Source organism: Eumetopias jubatus, unplaced genomic scaffold (assembly GCF_037043125.1).
Source record: "Eumetopias jubatus isolate StellerSeaLion01/CBP00866 unplaced genomic scaffold, mEumJub1_p1.0 scaffold_1, whole genome shotgun sequence".
In the NCBI taxonomy this organism is placed as follows: Eukaryota; Metazoa; Chordata; class Mammalia; order Carnivora; family Otariidae; genus Eumetopias; species Eumetopias jubatus.
The window spans coordinates 175047649-175073067 of record NW_028274807.1 but is presented as its reverse complement, the minus strand read 5'-3'; the positions used below and the strand labels follow the sequence as shown (position 1 = coordinate 175073067).

The window sequence follows — 25419 nt, the reverse complement described above, 5'->3', positions numbered from 1 at the left end:
TCATTCCTTTCTCGACATGCTCCTTCATATTGGTAGAATGCATCTTCCAGTGGATTTTTGAGAAAGAATTCAAGAGGAATGCAATGTTTTGGGGTTCTTTCATGTTTGAAAATGTATTTATTTTATGCTTACATTTGATTGATGGCTTAGTTGGAAACAGAATTCTGGATTAGAAATCATTATTCTTAGCAATATGGAGATGTTACTGTGTTCTGAAAGCTGAAACCATCTTGATTCCTGATCTGTTGTTTATGACATCGTTTCTGTCTGTCTGCATGTCTCTCTCTCTCTCTCTCGGTTGTTTTTTCCCAGCGTTCCACAATTGCCTGATGATGTGCTGTGTTGGAAATCTATTTTCAGCCTCTATACTGGGCATTTGGTGCACTTTGTCATCCTGAAAACTCATACTTCTTTATCCTGGAATGTCTTCCTGGATAATTTAATAATTTATTCCATTGCTTTGTCTAGAATCCTTATTATTGAAAAAGTTAGATTTCCTAAACTGGTACTCTAGTTTATGTGTGTATGTGTATGTATACATGTATGTATCTGTGTGTGTAGTTTATTATATTTTATATATTTATATATTTGGATAGGGATACAGTTTTTACACATATGTGTGTGTGTGTGTGTGTGTGTGAATTGTGTATATTTTTGTTTGTTTCTCTCTCCTAGTATCCATTTTATATCCTTTTTGTTCTACCTCAGGGAATTTTTGACTTTGCTATTTTTTTTTAAATGTCTAAGTGTCCTTTTATTTTCTGACTGTTCCTTTATATAATACCTTGCATTTTTTCCCCTCTCTGAAAATATTGCTCATAGTTTTTCTTTTATCTAGCTTATTTTTTCCTGAATGGCCTCTGTGGTCCCAAACTGCTTTCTTCTCTTTCTTTGTTTTAATCCCTACCCTTTAGTAAGAGATATACCAAGATACTTTGTGAATCTTAGTTATTTGCTCACATTTAAGAATAGGGCACTAAAAATCTTATAGAAAGCTCTGATCAAGTGTATGTGTGTGGGGGGGAGCATTTAATATTGGACTTCACACTAAGATGATCTGGCCAGTATATATCCTTGGAAAACTTAAACACACTATGTTTAGGATTTTCTCTTAGGTTTATCAGAGCCCTAGGACAAGTGTCGCCCACTTCCCACCCCGCTTCCCTGCCCAGAGAGCAAAGGCCCAGCAACCAGCATCCTCAGAGCTATATGACATTACAAGACATGGATCTCAGCCCTTACTATATACATGTTCCTTAATTTCCCTGTTTTTAGTTAAGATTCCCTCATCTTCAACTATGCTTGCTACCAAGCAGTTCGGAGACTCTCCATTTCATATCCTCTCAGGAGAATAATTTGCCAATCTTCTACTACACTACAGAGACCCAAGTGCTTCCTATTCATAAAGTCCAAAAGGGAGTTTGACATGTTCAATGAATTTTCTTCTCTGCCTTCCTCACAGCCAGCGTAGGATATTGAGCTTTATTGTAGATCAGTTAGAAATCATTTCATTTCGTTCCAGTTTCTCAAATTTTGTCTCCCCTTTTGATCTCTGTTTTGGTGGATTTAGGTCTTATGGAAAACTTCTTTTGGCTTCATTTATTAGATGTTTATAAAATACTGAAAATAAACACTGTGTTTAATCAATTATCTTCATCAGGATATTGTATAGCTTATATTTTATAGTGATACTATTTTTCTCTACTAACATTTACAAAAAGTCAAGATTTGGTCATTTCTTGCTTAAACAAAATTTATCAAGAAATCAATAAAGCACAATTTGGTACATAATAGGTCATGAACTCAAATCTACCACTTGTGTTCTAGGTATGATTCCCTTTCATGTTCAGGGACAATTTCCTCTCTGCCTCTCTGTCTCTGTCTACCTCAGTCTCTCTTTCATCTCTATTATTTTGTGTAACACACCATCCCCACCAGAATACTTTCATATTGTTATTCTCATCATTTTAAAAAAAGACCTTTTCTGACCCTGCTTCCCTTCCAGCTACTGCCATATTTGACTATTCTCCTTTATATCAAAATTCTTCAAAAATTTTCTATGTGGGCTTGCTTTTCCAGTCCTTCTGGTCAGCTTTGTTTTGAGTCAATGCAACCAGGCTTTTCCCCTACCATTCCATCAGCACTGCTCTTAACAAGGTGACTAGTAATCTCCACATTGTGAAATCCAGCAGTCAGTTCCCCATCTTCATTTACTTAACCTGTCAAACTACTGATCACATCCTTCTTGAAACATATTCCTCGCTTGGCTGCCTACACGCTGCATTTGTCAGGTTTTCCTTTTACATCTTAAGTCACTCCCTTTCCATTTACTTTGCTGGTTCCTTTTAATCTTACCCATTTCCTAAATTTGGAGTGTGCCAGGGATTTGTTCTTGAATTTATTCTCTGCCATATCTACTCCCACTCATTTGGTGAGTTAATTCAGTTTCAACATGTTAAATACCATCCACAAGCTAATTCCAAAATGATACACTCAGTTCAGATACCTACCTCATTCCCCAAATCCACCCACAAATTTATCACCTTCACTTACCAATTTACAGTATGCTAGTATTGGCCTCCTGATTCTTACTCCCAAAACTTGCTCCTACCGCAGTCTTTCCCTCTCTATTAGTAATAGTCGATAGTGACGTTTGCCCTGTCAAATCCTTTTAGTCATTTTTACTCCTTGCTTTCTTTCAAACCCCATCTCCAATTGTCCAACAGATGGCCTCAGCACCAATAAATGTACAGAATCTAACTACTTCTCACCACTGCACTTACTAAACTTCAGTTAAACCACCACCATCTCTTTCCCAGTGTGTTGCTGTAGCACACAGGTGCTTCACCAAGTTGATTTTGCCTCCAAGGGGACATTTGACAGTGTGGAGATATTTTTGGTTGTCACAACTGGAGGATCTACTGACATCTAGTGGGAAGAGGCCAAAGATGCTGATAAATATCTTGGAATGCACAGGGCAGCCTCCTCACCTCACTCTGAATCCACCCATACATACCTGCAATGAAAAATTATCTGGCTCAAAACGTTAATAATGTTGAGGTTGAGAAACCCATTCATACAACCTCATGATTTGTCTTGATTCTATCATGTCTCCCTTCTAGAAACTAGAATGTTTTGCCTCTTAGATGGAAGTCCTCTAATAGTTCCTCAGTTCAGTGTTTTTCATTTGCTTAGTATTCATACAGATGTACATCTGGAAGAAGGTAAGGATTTTATACTAATTAAATGGTTTTGAATAAAAGATTGAATAAACAATTGGTATATTTTTATGTTAAGGATTTAACATAAAAATGTTTGCAACATGAAGGACAATATTCTGGAGAAAAGAAAAGCACAAAAAGAAAAGCAGAACTCCCCAGGATTTTTCTCCAGAAACTTGCCACTTCCCAAGCACTACAAATTAGGAATAAAAAAGAAAAAGAAAAAATAGCAGAAAATGCCTCAGGCAGAAATTTCGGTAGCCTCACAGTGTAAGGAAGACAAAAATTGGGGCTCAGAATTAGCCAGATTAAATGAAGCCTACTACACAACTCGACCTTGAGTGGAGACACCTAAAAGACTTTGTCCCGGCAATGGAAACAGAACAAATTTGACCAGTGTTTAAAATGACCGACATTCAGACTCCATTCATATCCATTCCCGACAGCACTCTGCTGTTTTTAGTTGACTGATTAAAAAAGTAAATTTTCTTGGAAAAAATATAACAATAAAAACATTTACATTTCAATGCACAATGCTGGTATTCAGTAAAATGTTACCAGGAAGAGCTGGAACCGGGACCAAATGATCAAGACCCAGAAGAACATCAGACATTAGCAATAAGTCACAGCTGATAGGAATATGAGTTATTAGACAGGGGTTCTTAAATAATTGTGATTAATATGTTAAAAATAGATGACAAGATAGAAAATTTCAGGAGGGAAATGGCATGTATTAAAAATCAGTTGGACAGAGAAAAACAAATACCGTATGATTTCACTTATATGTGGAATCTAAAAAAACAAAACAAAAGAACAAACAGACTCTTAAATACAGAGAACAAACTGGTGGTTACCAGAAGAAGGAAACAAACCAGACGGAGGGATGGACAAAATAGGTGAAGAGGATTAAGAGGTACTAACTTCCAGTTATAAAACCAGTAAGTCATGAAAATGAGAAGTACAGCCTAGGGGGTATGTGTTATAACACTGTGCAGTGACAGCTGGTGACTGCATTTATTGTGGTGAGCACTGAGTAATGTCTAGAATTGTTGAATGACTATGTTGTGCACCTGAAACAAATATAATATTGTGTGTCAACTCCACTGCAATAAAAAAAGAATCAACTGGAAGTCTAGAACTGAAAAATATAAAAGCTAAAATTAAGAACAATATAGATTGATTTAATACCAGATCAGATACGGCAGAGAAAAAAATTAGTAAAATGGAGGATGTGTGAATAGAAAAGATCCAGACTGCAACATGAAGAGAAAATGCAATGGGGAAGACAAAAAAACAAAAACAAAAACAAAACATAAAGAGTATATTAGAGGGCGCCTGGGTGGCTCAGTTGGTTAAGGGACTGCTTTCGGCTCAGGTCATGATCCTGGAGTCCCAGGATCGAGTCCCGCATTGGGCTCCCTGCTCAGCGGGGAGTCTCCTTCTCCCTCTGACCCTCTTCCCTCTCGTGCTCTCTATCTCTCATTCTCTCTCTCTCAACTAAATAAATAAAATTTTTTTAAAAAAAGAGTATATTAGATATGAATAATTCCAAAATATGCGAAATTGTAGTTCCAAATGCAGTGGAGAGGGGAGAAAGAAAATGAGGGATGAGCAGTATTTGAAGAAATATTTGTCAGAGATTAAAAAAAAAACAACTGAAAATGACAGCAGTCATCCTAGTCAGGGAATTATATGAGCCCTCATGAGAATAAACACGAAGGAAAGTCTAAATAAGCACATAGTAGTGAAACCAAAAGAAGAAAAGAAAAGAAAAACTATCCTGATAAAAAAAGATACATTATCTTCAGAAGAACAACAATAAGACTGGCAGTTGTGATAGCAACAGAAATAAGAAAATCCAGAAGACTGTGGAATGGCTTTTTCATGAGCTGAAAGACACTAGTAATAAGAATTCTCTTCTCAGCAAAAATATCCTCCTGAATGAATACAAAGTAGAGATGCTTTTGCACAGACAAAATCTCCGAGATTCCATCACTATCAACTCCACTCTAAGAGAAACACTGATGATGTTCCTATAATTAGAAAAACTATGATCCCAGATTGAAGCATGTGAATGGAAGAAGACATTAAGAACCATAGAAAGGGCTAGTATGTTAATAGGTATGTTAAATTGAGATTCTGAGGAATTAGGAAGAGGACCAAATTTAAAGTATTTATTTGTAGTCTTCACAAATTAACTAGTGAGAGAAAATATCAGAAAATGTTGTCACCTATTTGAAGTGCTATTTATACACTAGTTGCCTTTATATTGGTATCTTAGCAACCTTTCCTATAATGTCATAGACAAATGAAGGCTGAATTCTATGTTTGTACAGAGTAAGAATGGTTTGGTGATTTTTTTTTCCCTATTTTGTCCATTGTTTGAGAGAAGTTGGTAACTTCAGAAACACCTGAGAAATTATTATTCTGAACAGTGACACTGAAAGATTATTACTCATAGATGAAGGTTTCAACTGAGTTGAAGGTACAAAAGAAACACATAAAAAGGGACCAAAAAGAATAAGTTCTGGATAGTCAGGAAAGGCCAATCCAATTACACATTGAATTGCCATCCCTTAGTTTCTAAAACTGTAGTTAGGGATCAAAATATGTAATAGTGTGTTTGGCCATTGATACAAGGAACAAGTCTCATTTGTGTTTAGAGAAATCATGCTAAACAGTTCTGACAGAAGTTTTAATATCAGTTCTCATGTGTCCTGAGGTACTCATAACTAAAGATGTGTTCTGGAAGCATCTTTGGCTATGATGACCATGTGAATTTGAGTAAGGCTAGTCATCAAAAGCATTATATATCTTACTAAACCTTTCCTTCTACTTCTTAAGAATAGGATTTTTTAAAAATAATTTTTGAAAGATTTTATTTATTTCGGAGAGAGAGAACAAGAGAGCACAAGCAGGGCTGGGGCAGAGGGAAAAGCAGACTCACCACTGAGCAGGGTGCCAGACATGGGGCTCAATCCCAGGACACTGGGATCATGACCTGAGCCGAAGGCAGATGCTTAACCACTGAGCCACCCAGACTCCCCAAGAATAGGATTGTTAGGTCAAGCTATTTTTATATGATTTGTATCTCACTAAAATAGATTGAAAATGGAAACATTAATATTCTGTAATTTTATGAACTCTTCATGTATGTCATTCATATTTAGAATAATCTTCAAAAAGTGACATATCCTCATCTCTTTAGAAACTAAATGGGAAAGATGCCTCCTTATTTTGTATATAAATATTTACTAATTTCATCATTTTCTGTTTTTCTTTTATTATTATTAAGAATAACAAACAGGAAAGTAGAAAAAATAGTAGAAGGAACTCCTATGCACCCTTCAGTCAGGGTTGTTAATCATCAGCTCATATCCAACTTTGTTTCATCCATACCCTCATCTACTACTTCCTCAACATCCACCCCAAATATCTAGAGGCAAATCATAGACATCATAATTTCATGTATAAATATTTCATAATGTATCTTTAACAGAAAAGGGAATCTTTTTAATATAAAAGTAAAACTAGTTTTCTTATATTACAAAGTTAATAATTATTCCAGAATTAGAGCTCAAATTTACATGATTGTCTCATAAATATGTGTTTCTATATGTATATGTGTGCCAAATAAATACACTCAGATAAGCACATATACATGTGTATATGAATGTGTGTTAATCCTCTTCAACCATGACAGTCATATTTCCAAACGTTGTTTTTCAGGATCTCTTATATCCCAAAATGTATTTCTTTTTTAAAGATTTATTTATTTATTTGAGAGAGAAAGAGGGATAATGCGTGCAACGCAGGCACGTGCATGAGTGGGGTGAAGAGCAGAGGGAGAAAGAGAGAGAGAATCTCAAGCAGACTCCCCTCTGAGTTTGGAGCCCAACTTGGGACTTGATATCATGACCCTGAGATCATGACCTGAGCTGAAATCAAGAGTTGGACTCTCCACTGACTGAGCCACCCAGGCACCCCTCTTATATCCTAAAATGTAATAAGAGGTGTTAAACTGTTCCATATCTAGTTAGTGTAGGGAACCTAGATTAAATACACTTTAAGAAGTTTCTTTAATCCAGAATTTCTCTGAGCTTTCAATATGCTAAAATGTACTGTGAAACTCTAAAAGCAGATACGGTATACAGAATTAATTAAAGTTAAATAACCTCCAAAGTCCATTTTTGTGTATTTATTTTTGAAGCATTACCAACCAATGACATTTTACTTGATAGGACTTTTTCCTGGATCTAAAGCATTAGAGACTTTCTAACCATATATTTACATAAGTTGGATTTTTTAAAAAGAAATTTCAGATTCAAATTTCAAAACCTGAGGCAGTATTTCTCAAAGCATGGTCCCTGGACTAACTACATCAAAATCAACGGAAAAGATGGCCTGTTAAAAATCCATATTCTCTGTTTCCTTCACAGACTTACTGAATCAATATTTCTGGTAGGAGTAAAGGAATTCACATTTTTAACATGTTCTCTGAGAAGGTGTTTTGCATGCTAAAATGTTTAAATTACTAGACTAGAATTCCTACAAATACTTAAGGAATTTGCAAGAAGAATGAAATGATACAGAATGAAAAGGAAACAACTATATTTTGTTTTAAGAGAAAGAGGCTTAAAGAATTTCAAAGTCTCATAGATTAGATAAAGTCTAGCACAGTTGACTTCTTTCCTTTTTAATTTGTTATAATTCAGGCCATAATGATCTCACTTATCCATAAAAACCAAGAAGTGCTTTCATGTTAATCATGAGCTTCATGTTATTACACCTACTCTACTGGTAAATATGGACTCCCAGGACGGAAGTAGAGTAGATGTGTGTATATACATCCCTCTGCTCCCTGAGACTGATTTGAATGATTTGAAAAAAAAAAAAAAGAGTCTCTGATCTTAAAGTTTCTTAAGAGTTTAAGTGTTTGCACAGGAGAACTTGTTAATGAACTAAAGCATAGTCCTTGTTCTTTTCCTAAAATAGCATCGAAGATTCTGTATATTTCTGCCGCACAAGAACCACTCTCCCATTCTCCACAAGTGTGATTTTTGTCTCTGTGGGGTATCCACTTCGAATTCTGAGCCCAGAGCTGTGCGTGGTTGTAGAAAAGAACGCTTTTGGGGAGCAATCAGCAGCCCTGTGGCTCTTGCTGAGCCACCTACACAGGATTAGGACAGGTCTGCATGTGGTGTGGCGAGAGGAGACAGTAGTTGAAAGATTCCTTGCCCAAGCACCCCCTCACCCACACAGATACTCACAAGAAACTATACTCAGATAATCATGTATCCCCTTCTTTTGGATAAAAAGTCGATTCTCATAGAAGCTATTTCTTTTTATGTATAATCTATTTTTTCACCCTACAGATACTGGTATGTCTTTATACCATTGCCTCTGCTGCATACTTTCAGTGCTTCCCATTTTCTGTCAGCAAAAAGAATACGTTCCTTAACATGTCATCCAGGTCTGGCTACATCAGTGTGCGGCTCAGTCACATAGGACCCTGTACTGAGAAATGCCCCATTTTGGCATATCGCCCTGATGTCACTGTCTTGAAATTCTTAGTGCTCTTGTCTCTGAGGTTGTACTTTGTCAGTGAAATCCGATGGGACAGCGGAGCATGCTTGTAGGCAGAGGAAATATGCTGGGTGGTAGCAGGTGCACCTGCTTAGGGTGCAGCAGCAGGACAGGCTCAGGCCTGTTCACCAAGCAGACCGCGTCCATGTGGTTAAGAGTTGGTACCATGTACACCCATATGCCTCATGGCAGTCAGGAGTGCTGAGGCCCTGAGAAGGTGGGCACATCAGGACCTGGGCCCAGACTGGTGGAGGGGATGGTCACAGCAGCCTCAGAAGCTTCCATGGCCAGCTGCAAGGGCCTCAGGAGAACAAGGGACTCAGAAAGCAGTCAGCGCTGGGATCCAGTATGAGGGGTCCGCTTGCCCATCTGTCCCCAGAGTCTGTCCATGTGATCAGTGTGATGTTTGCAGAAATATTAACTCTTCAACCTGAGCACCAGGACAGGAACTGCCAGGGTTCAGGCAGTAAACTTTGTCAGTAAAGACTCACAAAATAAAAGCCTGCACATGAGCATTGCAATGAGGCGTATCACAGAGTTATTCACATTCTTCAAAGAGTTTAGCATCCCTGGTTTTAAAAAATTGTCCAGCATTGCAAAGCTAATATCCAGAAGCTTAGAAACAGAAATTAAATTTAAAGGTTTTTCCACTCAATGGAAAAGAACACTATTTTTATACAAAGCTCCAGGTGAACCAACTATTAATGAGTGTTACCTTGTAATTGAAGATAAGGCAACAGAATGCATAAATAGGCATTTTGGATTATACACAAGTCATAAAGGCACTTTCAGTTTCTTGTATAGCCTTCAGAAGTTACAGGGTATGTCAGAAGAACATTAAATTTCCATTGTTTAAATTTACATTTAAAATTTAATTCAGACTTACACAAAACAGATTTGTATGAAGAGTTAAATCTAGAAAAAATTGTTCTGTGGAATTATCAGCTCTAGATGTTCTAAGATTTATATTTCAAAATAATTTATCAGCACTGTATTCCAATGTTGTCAATCCTATAAACTACTCTTTACAGTTTGGTAACCTTTATATCAGCAGAGAAAGATCCTTAGCAAAATAAAAAATTATTGAAAAATATTTGTGATTTTACATTTGTCATGAGCGACTGATGCCAATTAAATCAATTGAAAATGAAGTTGCTTAAAACATAAATTCCAGTAAGTAAATTTACAGAAATGTGAGAAAAAGCTTAGAGCAAGCAAGATATAACTTTAATAAAGCATTATTTAATGTATTATATAAAACTAACACCAAAAATATTTTTGCAATTTGCAAGTTTATGCTGTGACTCATATTATCACTATTACCCTATTACGTTTTATAAGTTATGCTACATTTCTAAAGCAAGTTGCTTTATATTTAGTATCTTTAATAGAACTTCTTTATTTTTTGGCCAAGGCACCCTACATTTTCATTTCACACTGTGACTCACAGATTATGTAGCTGATCCTGAAGACATCTTAATTATGTCTTTTACTGTGACGATTGCCCACTTTTTATGTCTTTATTGTGACTATCACCCAGCTTCCTATTTCCCATCTTCACTCCTGTATTATACTCTGTCTAATACTAGGATTTCCAGCAAAACGACTGCTCTGCATCTACCATCCACGTTTCGTCTTCACACAGACTCTTTGTAAATGCTCCTGCCTCTCGCCAACATAGGCATCCTTCCCCCACCTGCCATGTTTACCTAGCTAATTCCTATTTGCCTTTTACCCTCAGCCAAAACAACTCTTTTTCAATAAACTGACCCCTCAGGATCCCCCATTTTAATTTATATTTGATGTTGTTTTTTTTTTCCCTCCCGACAGATGGCTGGAATTTGGTAGGTGCTCAGTAAATACTAGTTAATAGATGAATTAACTAGTGATGACATCTAAACATTATAAATTATAATACAAATATTTCTTATTCATGAAATGTTAGTCATTATTACTGTACTACCAATGAGTTATGTATGCAGGGAATGATTTGTCTAACTTTGCTATTTTGTGGTGCCATAAACGGAAGGAGTTGCTGTAATTTTTAATGTTTGAAAATTACTTTAATTGCATGATCTAAAACTTTAAATCAGAGCAGTTTTGCACTACCAACACATCCAATTAGCCAACTCATCCTCCCATAAATGTAAATAAGACATTAGTGATACATTCTTTTCCAAAAAACTACAAGAAGAAAAATATTTTCTAGTTCTAAAAAGGGTTCTCGAAACCCTTACTCGGGGAGAGAAGTGAAGAAGGCTTGGAATTAGGAATGGATGTAGTCCACAAAATCATTCTTCAAACTTTTCTCCAAAAATAATTACAAAGTGTATGCATCTAATACAATAAAGGAAAGAGCATTTTTAAATTATGCAAACATAAAAAATAAATACACGAACATAAAGATATACATGATGTCAGTTGAGTTCGATTTTCTGCATTATATGCAGAAATATAAAATGTGCTTTTATTTTTCCATGGCTCTTTTTATCAATATGTACCTTAAAACTCAAAATTATTAGATCCTACAGGGTTAAACTTTATCTCACGAATGATCTTTAGAGAAAGAGATTTTCTAAGTTCTCATGTCACAATTTTGAAACTTCTTTAGTACGATATTTTTTCAGTATAATTTGCACAAACCCCTAATTCTTGAATGTAAATTCCTTAAAATATATTTTATTTTTAGTAAAATAGTGTGTATCTGAATCGAAATGTGTGCGCAGGGCTTCTTTATGGTTACTGAGTTTGCCCTTTCAGTCAATTCTTAGCCCTCTAAAATCGAAACTATTTATTTTGTTATTAAAAAATGTAGTCAGATAGGATCTATCACTATGAGTCTCTTTTAATCAGAGAAATATAGGACTCTCGAGTCCAACTAGAACACTTTTGGAAATGACCTTTGAAACTTTGGTCAGTGAAATGCTAGGACTTGTAGAACAGCGGTTGGCACTGTGACTGATGCTTCTAGAGGGAAGTGTTTTATGACAGATGTATAATTCTAGCCTTGGAAAATCTGGATAAGAGAGGGAAAACATACATCTTTCCTCTTCACATTGTGTCTTTAGATAAAATACAAAATTATTATTAGAGGTATGTCAGAAATAGGATAAATATGATATTCACACTAGTAAATATACACTTATGATTATAAATCTCTATATAAACTATTGTGTTAAGATCTTAATGGCATCGTTTTTCTCATAGTATATGAAATTAACACGGGCTAGAGCTGCAACCAATGTGTGGACTGTAATGTTGCACCTAGAATTTCAGAATAAAAAAAAACAATAAAAACTGTGTGGTGCATTTTTCATGAAGGAATACTGTCTTTTGAAGTCCACGGTTTTCTATCAGCTATTTATTTTTATATAAAATATGAGTAAAACCATGTCCTTTTATTATAAGTAATAAGCCACACTGATTAATGCAGAAACATTTGAAAAGGGAATAGAATTATTCATACTGAATATAGTAGAACTCCAAGTTATATTTATACAATTTCAAGCAATCGCAAAACCATTTAAAATATGTATTTTGTTGCCATATGTCACATTTTATAAGCTTTTTGTAATAATAATACTTTTTCTCAACAGAGAGGACTGTTATTACCATTCCACCTTCCAAAATGGACGTTACAGTTGGAGAGAGTATAGTCCTACCATGCCAGGTGTCCCATGACCCTTCCATTGAAGTTGTATTTATATGGTCTTTCAATGGAGATGTCATAGACTTAAAAAAAGGAGTGGCTCATTTTGAAAGGATCGGAGGAGTAAGTTGATGAAATTTTTAAGTACTTAATAAAATAAATCAAGTCTTTCACATGAATCAACATCTTTCATAATTATTCTCCCCATACTTATTTGCATGGATAACCACTGTCTGTTTATGAAGCTGCATCTGTTTTTGTTTTATTTTGTTTTCTGTCTTTCATAGAAATGTTTGTGTTCTAGAAGCAATTATAAAACGGGATAGGAAAAGGGATCATATATGAGCAACTACAATGATACTAGTATATCTCCTAATTTCAGAGGTGTCTCATATTTAATATTTATCCAGCTGTAAAAAAAATGGGACCTGCTGGGAATTATTATGTTTTTATCCCCCTTTCATTTTCTATCTGCAGGAATCTGTTGGGGATTTGATGATAAGGAATATTCAGTTAAATCATTCAGGAAAATATCTATGCACTGTAAAAACAACTCTAGAAAGTTTATCTGCTGTAGCTGATATCATTGTTAGAGGTAAGCCTAATGATGGGAATAAATGAGCACATTATTTATTCACAGACAGGAATGTTAATAAGTCAGCGGTAGATCTTTGAGTAACCAACTACATCATGATAAAGAAGTGAGATAAAAATATAGATTTTTTTTTATTTTCTAAACTTTAAGACTCCATGGCATATGTAGTGTGGATATGGATATTGAATTGAGTAGGTTTTGTGTATTTTTAAGGAATGGTCAGACTCAGTGGGTAGTGCCAGTCCCTAAAAGTTAGGCATGCCTTCTATTTGTGATAAACCATTCTCATCAGAACAGGGTCAAAGTCATATATTTCTACAGTTCTCCTCTATATAAGCTGCATTTACTTGAGTTACCTTTTGAAAAAGGAATATATGAAAGTTGTTTTCAGTTTTTGAGATTTGCTCCCTAACTAATGATAATCATCCGTTCCATGATTGGAATTTTCTTTCTTTCTTTTTTAAGAGGAAGGGGGGGAGGGACCGAGGGGGAGGGAGAGACTCTTAAGCAGGCTCCCACGCCTAGCACAGAGCCCAATATGGGCCTCAATCTTACCACCCTGAGATCATGACCTGAGCTGAAATCAAGAGTTGGTTGCTTAACCAACCGAACCACCTAGGCACTCCAGAATTTTTATAATCTTCAAAGGAAGATTTCTAAATTAGTCTATCACCATGTAAACTGAATTAATAGGGCTTTATCTCAAATAATTTGCTAAAAGTACATTATGTTCAGTATTTTATCTTCTAACAGATAAGAATAAACTGCCCCTATCCCAAATAATGAATTTAATAATTTTCAATATAGTTATCAATGAACATATTTTTCAAGGTCCGCCAGGTCCCCCTGAGGATGTAAGAGTGGAACACATTTCCAGTACTACTTCTCAACTAAGCTGGAGACCAGGCTCAGATAATAATAGTCCCATTCAAATATTTACTGTTCAGGCTCGGACACCATTTTCTGTGGGTTGGCAGGCTGTTTCGACTGGTAAGTGACACCAGTGTTTTCGGGTGATTTTTTTAAAACAGATTTATTTGTTTGTTTGATCGACTGATTGATGTTAAGTGGTGCCAGTTTTGATGCCTGAAGTGCCCCCCCCCCCTTTTTAGTTCCAGAAATTCTCAGTGGCAAGACCTACAATGCAACAGTGGTTGGTTTGAGTCCTTGGGTGGAATATGAATTTCGTGTTGTTGCTGGGAATAGCATTGGGATTGGAGAACCAAGTAAAGCATCAGAATTGTTAAGAACCAAAGCATCAGGTAAGAAATTAATGTCTTCTAAACATGTGGAAGATCCTTTATGGTATAGTTCTTAAAGAAAACAAATAAGAAGTATTTTTATGGGTCTTGTGGTATATTGGGCCCCAAATCAGAGGCAGGAAACCAGCAGCTTTCATTTTCACATTTTTATATATACAAAGCAAGGAGTATTTTCTCCTAAATATAAGTTCAATAAGACATGATTGTAGCTAAGCAGGCATGTCAAAAATAAGAGTTTTTCAGAAGCTGTCCTCTCATCTCATCAATTTTCTAGCCAAACTGCAACAGAGAATCTGTAGATTTGTACATGCAAATGAGTTACTGCTTGTTTCATTAAATGTTGTAGCCAAGAATTAATTGAGACTCTGTAGGTGCAATCAGCCACACATTTCCATCTATTTCTCAACTCTGACCTAGTTGCAGCTTCATTGAGCAATAGTATAAATTCTTTCCCATGCAAATGAGGTAAATCCTAAGCTCATTTAACAGAAGCACTAACTGAGCATCAGTTGGTTCACTGAACAGCAAAATACAAGTGGAACCTGGCTCAGAAATCACCCCTTCTTAAGTTTTTTCAATGGATCCTCTTTGTTCTACCCCTAAACTTTACATTCAGGGTAACATTTGATCTGCTTGCTGCATGCAGCTAACAAAGTTCACATTCTTATTCAGTCATGTAAATGAGGGATCACTCTGTTGTCACTGGCTTAGCTTAACAAGCACAAAGTACTTCAATTAAGTGTGCACAACTGTCAGATGTCATTAAAGCTTTTTTTCAAATTAAAGATAATGTAAGTATTTTCCTTATAGGATTGGGACTGAAAAACAACATATTTGACAGTACAATCTTAAATGAGATCATCCTAGAAGTTTAGAGCTGAGAGGAGAATCTTTCATTTTACAGAAGAGGAAAAGGAAGACTGGGATCTTAGCTGACTGTTTCAGATAGTCAGGATTTGAACTCAGACCTTCAGACTTGGGCACTGGCATTCTCTATAACCATGGGTCTTAACCTAGATGAGCAAGAGATTGGCATAAGGAAATGTGTTAATATAGAAAGTCCCAGACCGTACCATAGACTGGCTGGAGAAGACTCTCCCAGGTGGCCTATGACTCGCTGTTACCTTGAGTTTTAGGTTGTTTTTTACAGCTGATTTATATCACGGTAGCTTTGGGCAGGGTTGACTCTAACTGTAAAATTTTACAGTAAAGCTTGTGCACTACCTTCTATTGACCACTAACACTCTTGTCTCAGTAGCATGATGAGACCTGGTGTTCATAATAATTACCCCGAGTTTCCAAATCATACTGAAGTGTGTCCTTTTTTTTTTTTTGGTAGCTTCTTAAAGACACTTCTTCTCAATATGGTCTTGGGTTTAGTATGTTTCATTTGAAAAAATAATTTAAAAAAGGAGTTTTATTGCCCAGAATATTGGAAACTGTGTAGAGAGTAAATTAAAGTATAATTTAAAATAATTTCCTTATGTATCTACACTATTTAATGGTCCTGGAAAAGTGTCACTCTAAGTTGTCAAGTACCAGAAACCGTGCAACTGTAGAACCCACACAGATTTATGTGTTTTTGGCCAAAGGCCATGGAAGACTTAGAAAATAGGGTGTAAATACAAGGCAATCTTTTAAGTGCATTGTGATGATCAAAGCAGACAAAGGGCAAATTTGAGTATGAAAATGGGTAATGTCTGATAGGTGCTATTATTAAAAAGAACAATTAGACTATTATATCACTATATTGTTTATAAAGTTAAACTGTATCAAAATCTGTATCAAATGGCAATAATTAAAATAAGCAGTCTAAATTTGTCTGCATGGTCTCCACAGTGGGAGAAAATTTTGAAGTGGGCAATTAAATATTATATATTTTAATTCCTGCCTACCAGTCAGTAAAACCCAGCATACCCAGGCACTTCCACCCCCCCACCTTTGGATCTTGATCAAAAATGACCAAATATAGATAATTACATATAATTCAACCTTTAAAAAGTATATCATGCAGATATATCCATTATCACAGATTTAGGATACATCTGCCATTATTTTGTGAAAAGGATTACATTTCAACACTTTCACATATATAAAGTAAAACCCCGTTCTGATTATATACTACAACACCCACACATACAGCTCTCATTAATTTTGTAATTTACCTCAAACTACTTATTATTTGTCATACTAGTTCTCACAAGGGTATACGTGAAGGGCATAATTGGTTTTCTAATTCATAAAATTGATCAGTGTCTGGAATGTTCTACCACAGAGCCTTAGAGTCCTAGAGTTAAACGGAGAAAATCGCCTCTGTCACATCCTTGACAGGATGGCACGTGAAAGCTTAGAGGAAAAGTCCTTTCTGTTCTGTACTGAGAGAATGTGAGATTCAAACAGAGAGTTAGAATAACAAGAATTTATTTACTTATCTATTTTTAAGAATGCATTTTTAAATGTTAAACTATCTTGATGACAAAAAAAGAAAAATCATTTTAGTTTGTTTATTAAAAAAAGAATTAATTAATAGGCTGCCTCAGTAACTTGTTTACAGCACAACTGTATAATAAGGCACTAAATCAGCAGTGTCACTGTTACCATCTGAATGGAACATCATTTTGCCAATTAGTAGATGATGCATAATAATGTCAAATACACGATGTTACTCGATTTTTAATTAATTTTGGAGCCAGGGTGCTCATGTATCAAACACAACTGTGTCCTCTCTCTTAGAAATTTGGATATGTGTAAACATAATTTATGTTCATTAAAAATGCAAGACTCTCACAATGTGCAGCATGAGATTTTCAAAGGTGAAATCTAAAAACAAAATTCTTCCTAATGAAGATGTACTTTAATAATTGCCATCCCACATTTCTCTTGGTTGCTTTCAGTCCCTGTTGTGGCACCAACAAACATCAATGGAGGTGGAGGAAGTCGGTCGGAACTCGTCATTACGTGGGAGGTAATTTTCTGTCCAACTGAGTTATTTTGAAAGAAAAAGATTTAGCTGGCCAGGAAGAATACTGAAAAACAAAAAGATTTATTTGATCACTACTGAGAATATATAAAAATACATGGTATGAAAGACTCCTGATGATGAATTACTTAGAGGAGGTATTAGAAACTTTTATTTCTACTAATGTGAGAGAGTGTAACTAACTCAACACATTTCTCTCCCAAATATAAGAAAAACAACTTCAGGGTTTATTGAATGTTTGTCAGTAGCATTTCAATTGTTACTTGATGGACTAGACATTTTTGTATTTATTACTTCTGGAAATAATGCTCTTACACACAGTTAGACTCCATAGAGTGCAGGTGGAAATAACTCTTCCTATCACTGTTCTTTAAACACCCCTGCGTCCAGACAAAAACTTAGGCAGATGGTATAGCTTTTATGGCTCTTATCCTTACAAATTAACATATAGGCTCATTTTTATACTTATTAAAAATTTCAGCCTGGTTTATTATCATAAACTCTAGACTTTTCTCCAACCTAATGTTTTTCGTTTCCAGTAGCTTGGGCTTGCCACAGCCTGAGGATTCCACAGTGTGAAAGGGAATGTATAGTCAGTCTCCATTCTGCTGTTGAATTTCTCCTTACCTAATCCCTATGTTACCTCTTGCTTCTCCGGAGTTGTGGTGGGTTAGGGCTGAGAGAAGAGGAAGAGTACTGAACAGGTCCTGATGGCTGGTACATTTGTAATTTGACTTTGGAGTACTCCAGAAGTGGCAAATGGCTGGACACTTATTTTTTTTTTTATTAAGTTTTTAATTTTGATTCCAGTATGGTTAACATATAGTGTTAAATTAGTTGCATGTACAGTGTAGTGATCCAGCAATTTATACATTACTCAGTGCTCATCATGGTAAGTGTGCTCTTTAATCCCCATCACTGGTTTCGCCCATCCCCCCACCCCATCCACTTCCCCTCTGGTAACCATCAGATGCTGTTATTTTATAGGGTAGTTGTTTTTTTGTTTGGTTTTGTTTTTTGGCTGGGGGGTGGGGCATCCAGGAGATCCCTCACAGGGAACTTCTAGTTACAATTCCTTGGTGCAAGCCCAGCTGGCTGCTGAAAAGTCTCAGTGCCTGGGGTCTGGTGGTCCATGGCCAGTCCCTTCTGGTGGAGGTTGTCTTTCTCTTCTAGATGGTCTCTGTAAGATAGAGTCCCTTTCAAAGCTTCTCATGGGTCCCTTGCATGGGATCCACACTTACCCTCAGCAAACATATCTTTGTTCTATGTTCAGCGGGAGTATAGTGCATGCCTCTTAGCCTCTCTCTTCACTCTGCTACCATGTGTTGTCCAGATCTCTCTCTCCTTTAGAAGTTTCTCAGGCATTGTCAGTTAAAAGAACCTATCTGTCCCAAATTCCGGAGAGCACATACCAAGTGGTTCTTTGTGAGGCCTCTTCACTTGGTTAGGCAAAGAATGAGAATTGGCCCCATTACTTTCCCTTGGTAGAAGGGTAGGAATGCACAGCTTTTTAAAACAACTCTCTCAGAAGAAATATTTTCCTACTGTTGTCTCCCTAAAAAACCGAACACTCCTTTGATATACCATTGTCATAGAGGAGAGGCTAAATTTTGCCTATAAATGGTTTGATGTCTCTCTTTGGAATGCATATCATGTCATACCCTTGTTGTCAGCTTTGAGCCTCAGCTATAACTGATAAAAGAGCCCTGCCCTGTTTCATTGCCTGTGTACATGTTTTTGACATTTTGGTAATAACTTTCATACTGCCAAAACATCCACTTCCTCGGACATTTTAATATTATACCTAAAAGCATGATGGCCATAGATGTTTTAATTAAAAATCATCCTAGCTGACACGTACAAGGGGGGGTTCTCATTGGGAGGCAGGGTGATTTTATCTCTCAGTAGACATTTTACAATGTCTGAGGACAGCTTTGATTGTCACAACTAAGTTGGGAGAGTGTTGTGTTTGGGCAGAGGCCAGTGATGATGCTGAACATCCTACAATGCACAGGACAGCCCCCACCATAAGGAATTATCTGGCCCAAAATGTCAATAGTGCTGAGGTTTAGAAACATTGTTGTTGAATGAGAGTATTCATTGTATCTATAAATGGTTTTGCAGTAGTAAAAGGTCCATTTTATTCCTTACAAAATTCCATTAAAGATGGAGAGAGAGAGAGTGGTAGTAGTAGTAAACTCTTTTTATCTGTGAGTAAACTTAGGCACAGAGATGTTGTTTTCTCAACGTTGTAAGTGACAGAGCCAGAAACCAGGTGTCCTTTCTTCTGGACATCAAGTTTCACATAGACATGGTGAGCCCAGCACAGTGCCTGGAATGTGGCATGGCCTGCCCGAGTACTGTTGGATGGGTGGATGGCACTGAAAGAGAAGAAGCTCTCAGAGGCCTGAGGCAGAAGGGACTACACTCACAGAGCACTTACAGAGTTTCTGTGATGCGCTGGGCATTTCATGTCATCCAGTCCTCACAGCAATGCTAGGAGGTGGGTAATGCCACTTTCAGATAAGAAAACAGAGGTTTAAAAATGTGATATGGGGGGCTCCTGGGTGACTAAGTCGGTTAAGCGTCTGACTCTTGATTTCAGCTCAGGTCATGATCTCAGGGTCGTGGAATTGAGCCCCGCAACCGACTGCACTCAGTGTGAGCCTGCTTGAGATTCCCTCTTCCTCTCCCTCTGCCACTCCCCGTCCCCACTCCCACTCTCTGCTCTCTAAAATAAATAAGTAAATCTTAAAAAAGATTTGGGTGGTGGGCAGTGGGAGCATTTGAACACAGGGCTCTCACTCCATGCTTTTTTACTTTGTCCTAAATTTGAATTCCATGTATCTCTACAGGTGTCATGGTTCAGGGTGGGCAAGAGTCCTTATATATCTGCCTTAAGCAGTAAGTTAATCAAATTATTCCTGTCCTCTGAACACATTTCCCACAAAACCAGTGACTCCCACATGAGCCTACAAGAGGTTTGCTTTAGTGTGATGGTTAAGTAGGTTATTTAGGCTTCAATATTCTTCGAAGGCCAAATAAACATTTCATCATAGTGTATAGGGAATTTTGCCTGATATCATGCATTATTTTTTCTCCTCTAAGGTAGGAAATTACTAAAGGTTGATAAATAATTGTTTTAGCACATTCAATATGTGAGAGGAATGGGAAATCCTGTGTATACTATTCTTAAACAGAGAGGATGTGAGTTACAAATATATATATATATATACATACATATATATATATATATAAAATATGCATATTTCCATGATTTATAAGGTCCTTTTCTTTCAAGCAAGTTTCATCAAACCATCACCTATGGGCCAACCCTGCTCTGCTTCCTGTTTTCATACACAAATTCCCCAACCACCACACCCATCCTCTCAGGTATAAAGTGTTGCTGCTTTCATGCTGTCACAAGAGACCATATGTCTCCCATTGCTTAAGATAGTTACTATCTGGCCTTCTACAGAAAACATTTGTTGGCCTCTATTTTAAAAAATTAAAAAAAAAATTAAGTCAAAGTCATTTGCTCCCTGTGTTTTTTCTTGGGTATCAGATATATAGATAGATACTTGCAGAAATTACACTAATGGATGCGGTTTCCCATGTATCATTCACATTTGGCATCACATACACGCAGTTACTGAGCCAAATCCTTCTGATGCCCGAACTTCTTTAAGGAACAGGTTATGTATATTTAGAAGGCGATGCATACATTAGTTCAAGCCACCAGAAGGCATTTAGGAACTCTTTCAATTCAATGAAGAAGAGCTACTCTGTTGCAAGCCGTGGGGGTACAAAAATAAATTTTTAAAAAGTTCTGAATGTTCAGAGGCGGACAGGACAGGGACAGCCTTAACCCAGCGTGGAAGAAGGTCAGGGAAGGTACCACCAGGCACCACCCTAGCCTACCAGAACTATGTTTTGAAAAAGAAATTGGGAGTGGAGAGATGGCCAAAGTCAGCACTACTGCAGATGAAATAGTACCTGACGGGCTTTCCGAACTAATGCACAACCAATGACCATTCTAAATTCAGTGAGAATCCACCATCATGGTTTATAAGTGACAGCTTTACTGGTCACCCCAGATTGCTGCTCATGTAAATACACCATAGTATAAGCTGCTTGAAATAAACATCCTCCTTGTGTTTTCTCCAGTACCAAGGTAATGTGTCTTTTGTGTTTGTTTATTTGTTTTGTTTCCAGCAACCTAGACCCGATATCTAACTTTGGGCATGTAGTAAATGCCAATTCCTTTTTAAGGTATCTTTATTCACATCTTATCATAATTTGTACTCCCAGATACTCTCAAGTTTAAGATACTTGTGGTGAATATGCCATATAAAATATGACTATAAGGTTAGGAATATAGGATATAGTACTATGGAGTAAGAGATAAACACCTATACTGGGAGTTGATGTGTATATATATATATATATATACACATCAATATATATATATATATATATATATATTTTTTTTTTTTTTTTTGTAAAGGGCAGGTCAGGAAAAGTATTCAGAAAGTTTTCAGTCTGTGGGCCACATGGTCTCTCACAACTTCCAACCCTGCCATCGTCATCAAAAGCATCCACATATCGTAGATAAATGAACAGTTGTGACTGTGTTTGTTATTTCCAAAACCAGGCTGCAGAAGATTTGGCTTTTAGGCCATAGTTTGCTGCCCTTGGTCTAAACTAAAGATTCTGTTCTTAGTCTTTACCAACTGTAATAGATTTTACTACCAGAAGAATTTCTGAATTTCTTTTTTCTACTGGACACTTCCTTTGCTTAAAGAAGGAGACTTTCATCCTGACCATCTTAAACAGCTATATGTATTTTTCCATCATTTTCCCCTCTGCGCATATGGGAAGAATAAAATGGAGACCCGAAATAAGTATCTTCCCCTCCCCCCTTTCCAAACTGAATCTGTCGGACTTGGATCTTTCTTGAGGGAACATCATGAGAAACACTAATTGTACTTGACTAACAAAAACTAAAGTCCTTCATTTTCTCAGATGAGCTAAACATCTTGATTAAATCTTAGATCAGAGAAGCATCAAAAAGCAAATGCTCTAGCAAGTAGCTTAAGTTCTCATAAATCTCGATTCCACTAAAAATTAACAGTTTTAATTCTGATCTCCCTGTGAAAGTGCTAATACAAGGAAACATTTTCTTTCCCCAGGTTTGAGGACCTATATTTTTCTTCCTCTTTTCACTTTCTGTATTTGTTAGACTGTTCCACATGGCAAGAAACAGAGACCAGCTCAGGTCATCTCAGTTAATGGGGATTTATTTTAAAGCTATGTGGGAGGTAATGAGGATGAAAGAAATCTCAATAACCAAGCAGGCAGGTCAAATGAAGAACTGGAACATTGTTCATCACTGTTCAGAGCACGGTGGCTCTAAGTCTGCTGCCAGCTACTCTGATAATCCAGCTCCTGCTACAGTAGTCCCTCATGCTTTCTCCTTGTTCTACCTGTTTCCTTTACTTATGACTTCCTACTTCACTAACAGCTCCATTCTATCTCTTCTCTATGTGAGTTACAGCTTCCATTTTCTCTGGGCTTCCACTGCTTCATTGTCCCTACTATATTCATTGTATGTTTTCTACTTATTGCCTACTCTAAGTTTATCTTGGATTGTCCCCTCCTGTGATTCATATTCTAACTCTGTAGGGGAGAGGAATTGATGGGGTCTGTCAGTCACTCTAGAACATGAAGATTTGGCACCAGGACATTTTATGCATAGTGATTAAGATGGGACCATTGGTTCTGGTGCCCATTGCTGGGTAAGCAGATGTGGTCCAAGTCTCAGGATTATTTGGTACGATGAATGGTTATGTATGGGTAAAGGAAACCCTCAGAAAAGGAGTTGTAGGCAGGTGGGACTCAAACATTAATGTCCTATCAGGTATGCCTTTATTAGTCTATCAAAATATTTGAAAAAGGAAAGAAAACAAAAACATTTTTCTTTAAAAAAACCTAAATTTTCATGGATTTTTAAATACAACTTTCTTGTAAACAGGTGGAATGTTTGTCTAAATTCAAGCATAAGTTCATTTTTGTGTGTTTATTTTATGTGATTGTAATGTGTAATATCTGTAGAGTTCTGGGGACCTTATATCTATTTTTGTTTTGTAATTTTAATAATGATAAGTTAGGTTTTAAATGAATCTTACAGAATTTGGTCTCTGTGGGAATAAACAAAGTTTTTTTTTTTTTTTTTTTTTAAATGTCAGGAAAAGTGCATGCTGATGTTACTACTAATGAAGATGTATGGTAAAAAATACTGGGAGGTCTTTTATGCTTTTGTGTTTGAGTAGTACTCTATATGTCTTAAAGCAAATATTATTACATAACAGTTATATTATCTGTATCTTATAAGAATTTGTTGAAAATTTTATGAAAAGAAAACATAGCTAGCCTTGAAATAGTTAATAAGTTAATTTTGTGCTGAGTTTAAAAAATTCATATCCAAATTATGTTTTAACTTATAAAATCTTGAAATCTTCTAAACCATTTTTATTACATTTTATTATTATAACTTAATGAATAATCATGGAAAGAGATATAAACATGTAGAACCTGTTTTACATTTCCATTTAAATTTTTCATTTATTTATCTGAATATCTTTAATTGGAATCATTTTCCTAATTGGCATTCCAAATAAAAGTATTATTATTTTTTCAGTGTTTCATTAAACAGTGTTGATATCCATGTTTGTCTACATTAAAAGAAATGCCAAATAATCAATAAAAATTATAACAGCTCTATAAAATATTTTTGTAAATACTCAGTAATTGATCACTTCTGCCCAAGTCAATTCCAGAAGAACTACAGAACGGAGAGGAATTTGGGTACATCATCATGTTGCGGCCAGTTGGCTCAACAGCCTGGACCAAGGAAAGAGTACCATCTGTAGAATCATCAAGGTTTGTTTACAGAAATGAAAGTATCACGCCCCTCTCTCCCTTTGAAGTCAAAGTGGGTGTATATAATAACGAAGGGGAAGGATCTCTGAGTACCGTGTCCATTGTCTACTCTGGGGAAGATGGTAAGTTGTGGTCAGCCCTGGAATGGTCATACTTGGGCATGTATGTATATTTGGCATTTATTTTCCATGAAGCACTCTGCTGAAGATGACTTTGTCTTTTTTAAATGATAGAACCTCAACTGGCCCCAAGGGGAACTTCTGTCCAGAGTTTTTCTGCTTCGGAAATGGAGGTTTCATGGAATGCTATTCCCTGGAATAGAAACACTGGAAGAGTGCTGGGCTATGAGGTAATCCACATTAATTTCACTTTCCCTTGTGGCTATGCCAGTTAACCACACAGCAATTCTTGTTCAGCAGCCCTATACTACTAACCTAGTTCTTAGCATATAACATTGTATGTCTATAGCTATCAAGGGGACTGAGTGGAGGGGATCTTTCTAGGTGATTTCAGGCAAGCAAATTAGCATACGGTAGCCATTTTGAAGGTGACTGAATGATTATCTTATTTATTTATTCAAATCACCATCATATTTGTTTCTTGAGAAATAATAAATGTCTAATCCTCAATGATCTTAAACCATAGAAGAATTTTACTGGGAAAGCTGTCTTTGAGTTGGAGCATGACTTGAATAGATATAGTCATCTTGGAAAAGGCAGTTAAATGATAAGAAAAATACCTAGATTCTCCTTAATCTGTCCTTTATAGTCTGTGTAGAATGCAGTAAATCACATTTATGGGCCTTAACTCTCACAAAGTCAAGCGATGAGACTTATTAATTACTTATTACTCTTTAACTTGCAAATCCAGTGATTCCCCAAATGGATAATACATTTATTTTATTTTGGAGTTAAAAGAACAATTCTAAACTTTTTAATTTTGCCTTGTACTTTTTGTTGTTGTTGTTGTTGTTTTTAATGCAACTTCTGGTCCAAAAAGAAAGAAAGAAAAGAGGAAAAGAAAAAAAAGGAAAGTTCTGTTCATATGATACATCTCTCTTCCTACTGTAATCCTGAAATGCCTTACCTCTTATCTGAATCCTATTTATTTCTGAAATCTCATCTCTAGTCTCCTCTTTTCTTTGAACCCTTCTCTAATCACTTCCTGATGTTGTCTTTCTTCAA

At 36.3% G+C, this 25419-nt stretch overlaps 1 protein-coding gene across 1 annotated transcript in view; it reads left to right on the top strand.

The window, feature by feature from the left end:
• CNTN6 (contactin 6) overlaps window positions 1-25419 on the top strand; it is a 151490-nt gene that overhangs the window by 113808 nt on the left and 12263 nt on the right. The window contains 7 exon segments of the mRNA XM_028101740.2: window positions 12404-12579; window positions 12934-13051; window positions 13883-14041; window positions 14164-14313; window positions 17208-17278; window positions 24123-24357; window positions 24469-24584. Of these exon segments, the coding sequence (XP_027957541.2) occupies window positions 12404-12579; window positions 12934-13051; window positions 13883-14041; window positions 14164-14313; window positions 17208-17278; window positions 24123-24357; window positions 24469-24584 (1025 nt within the window).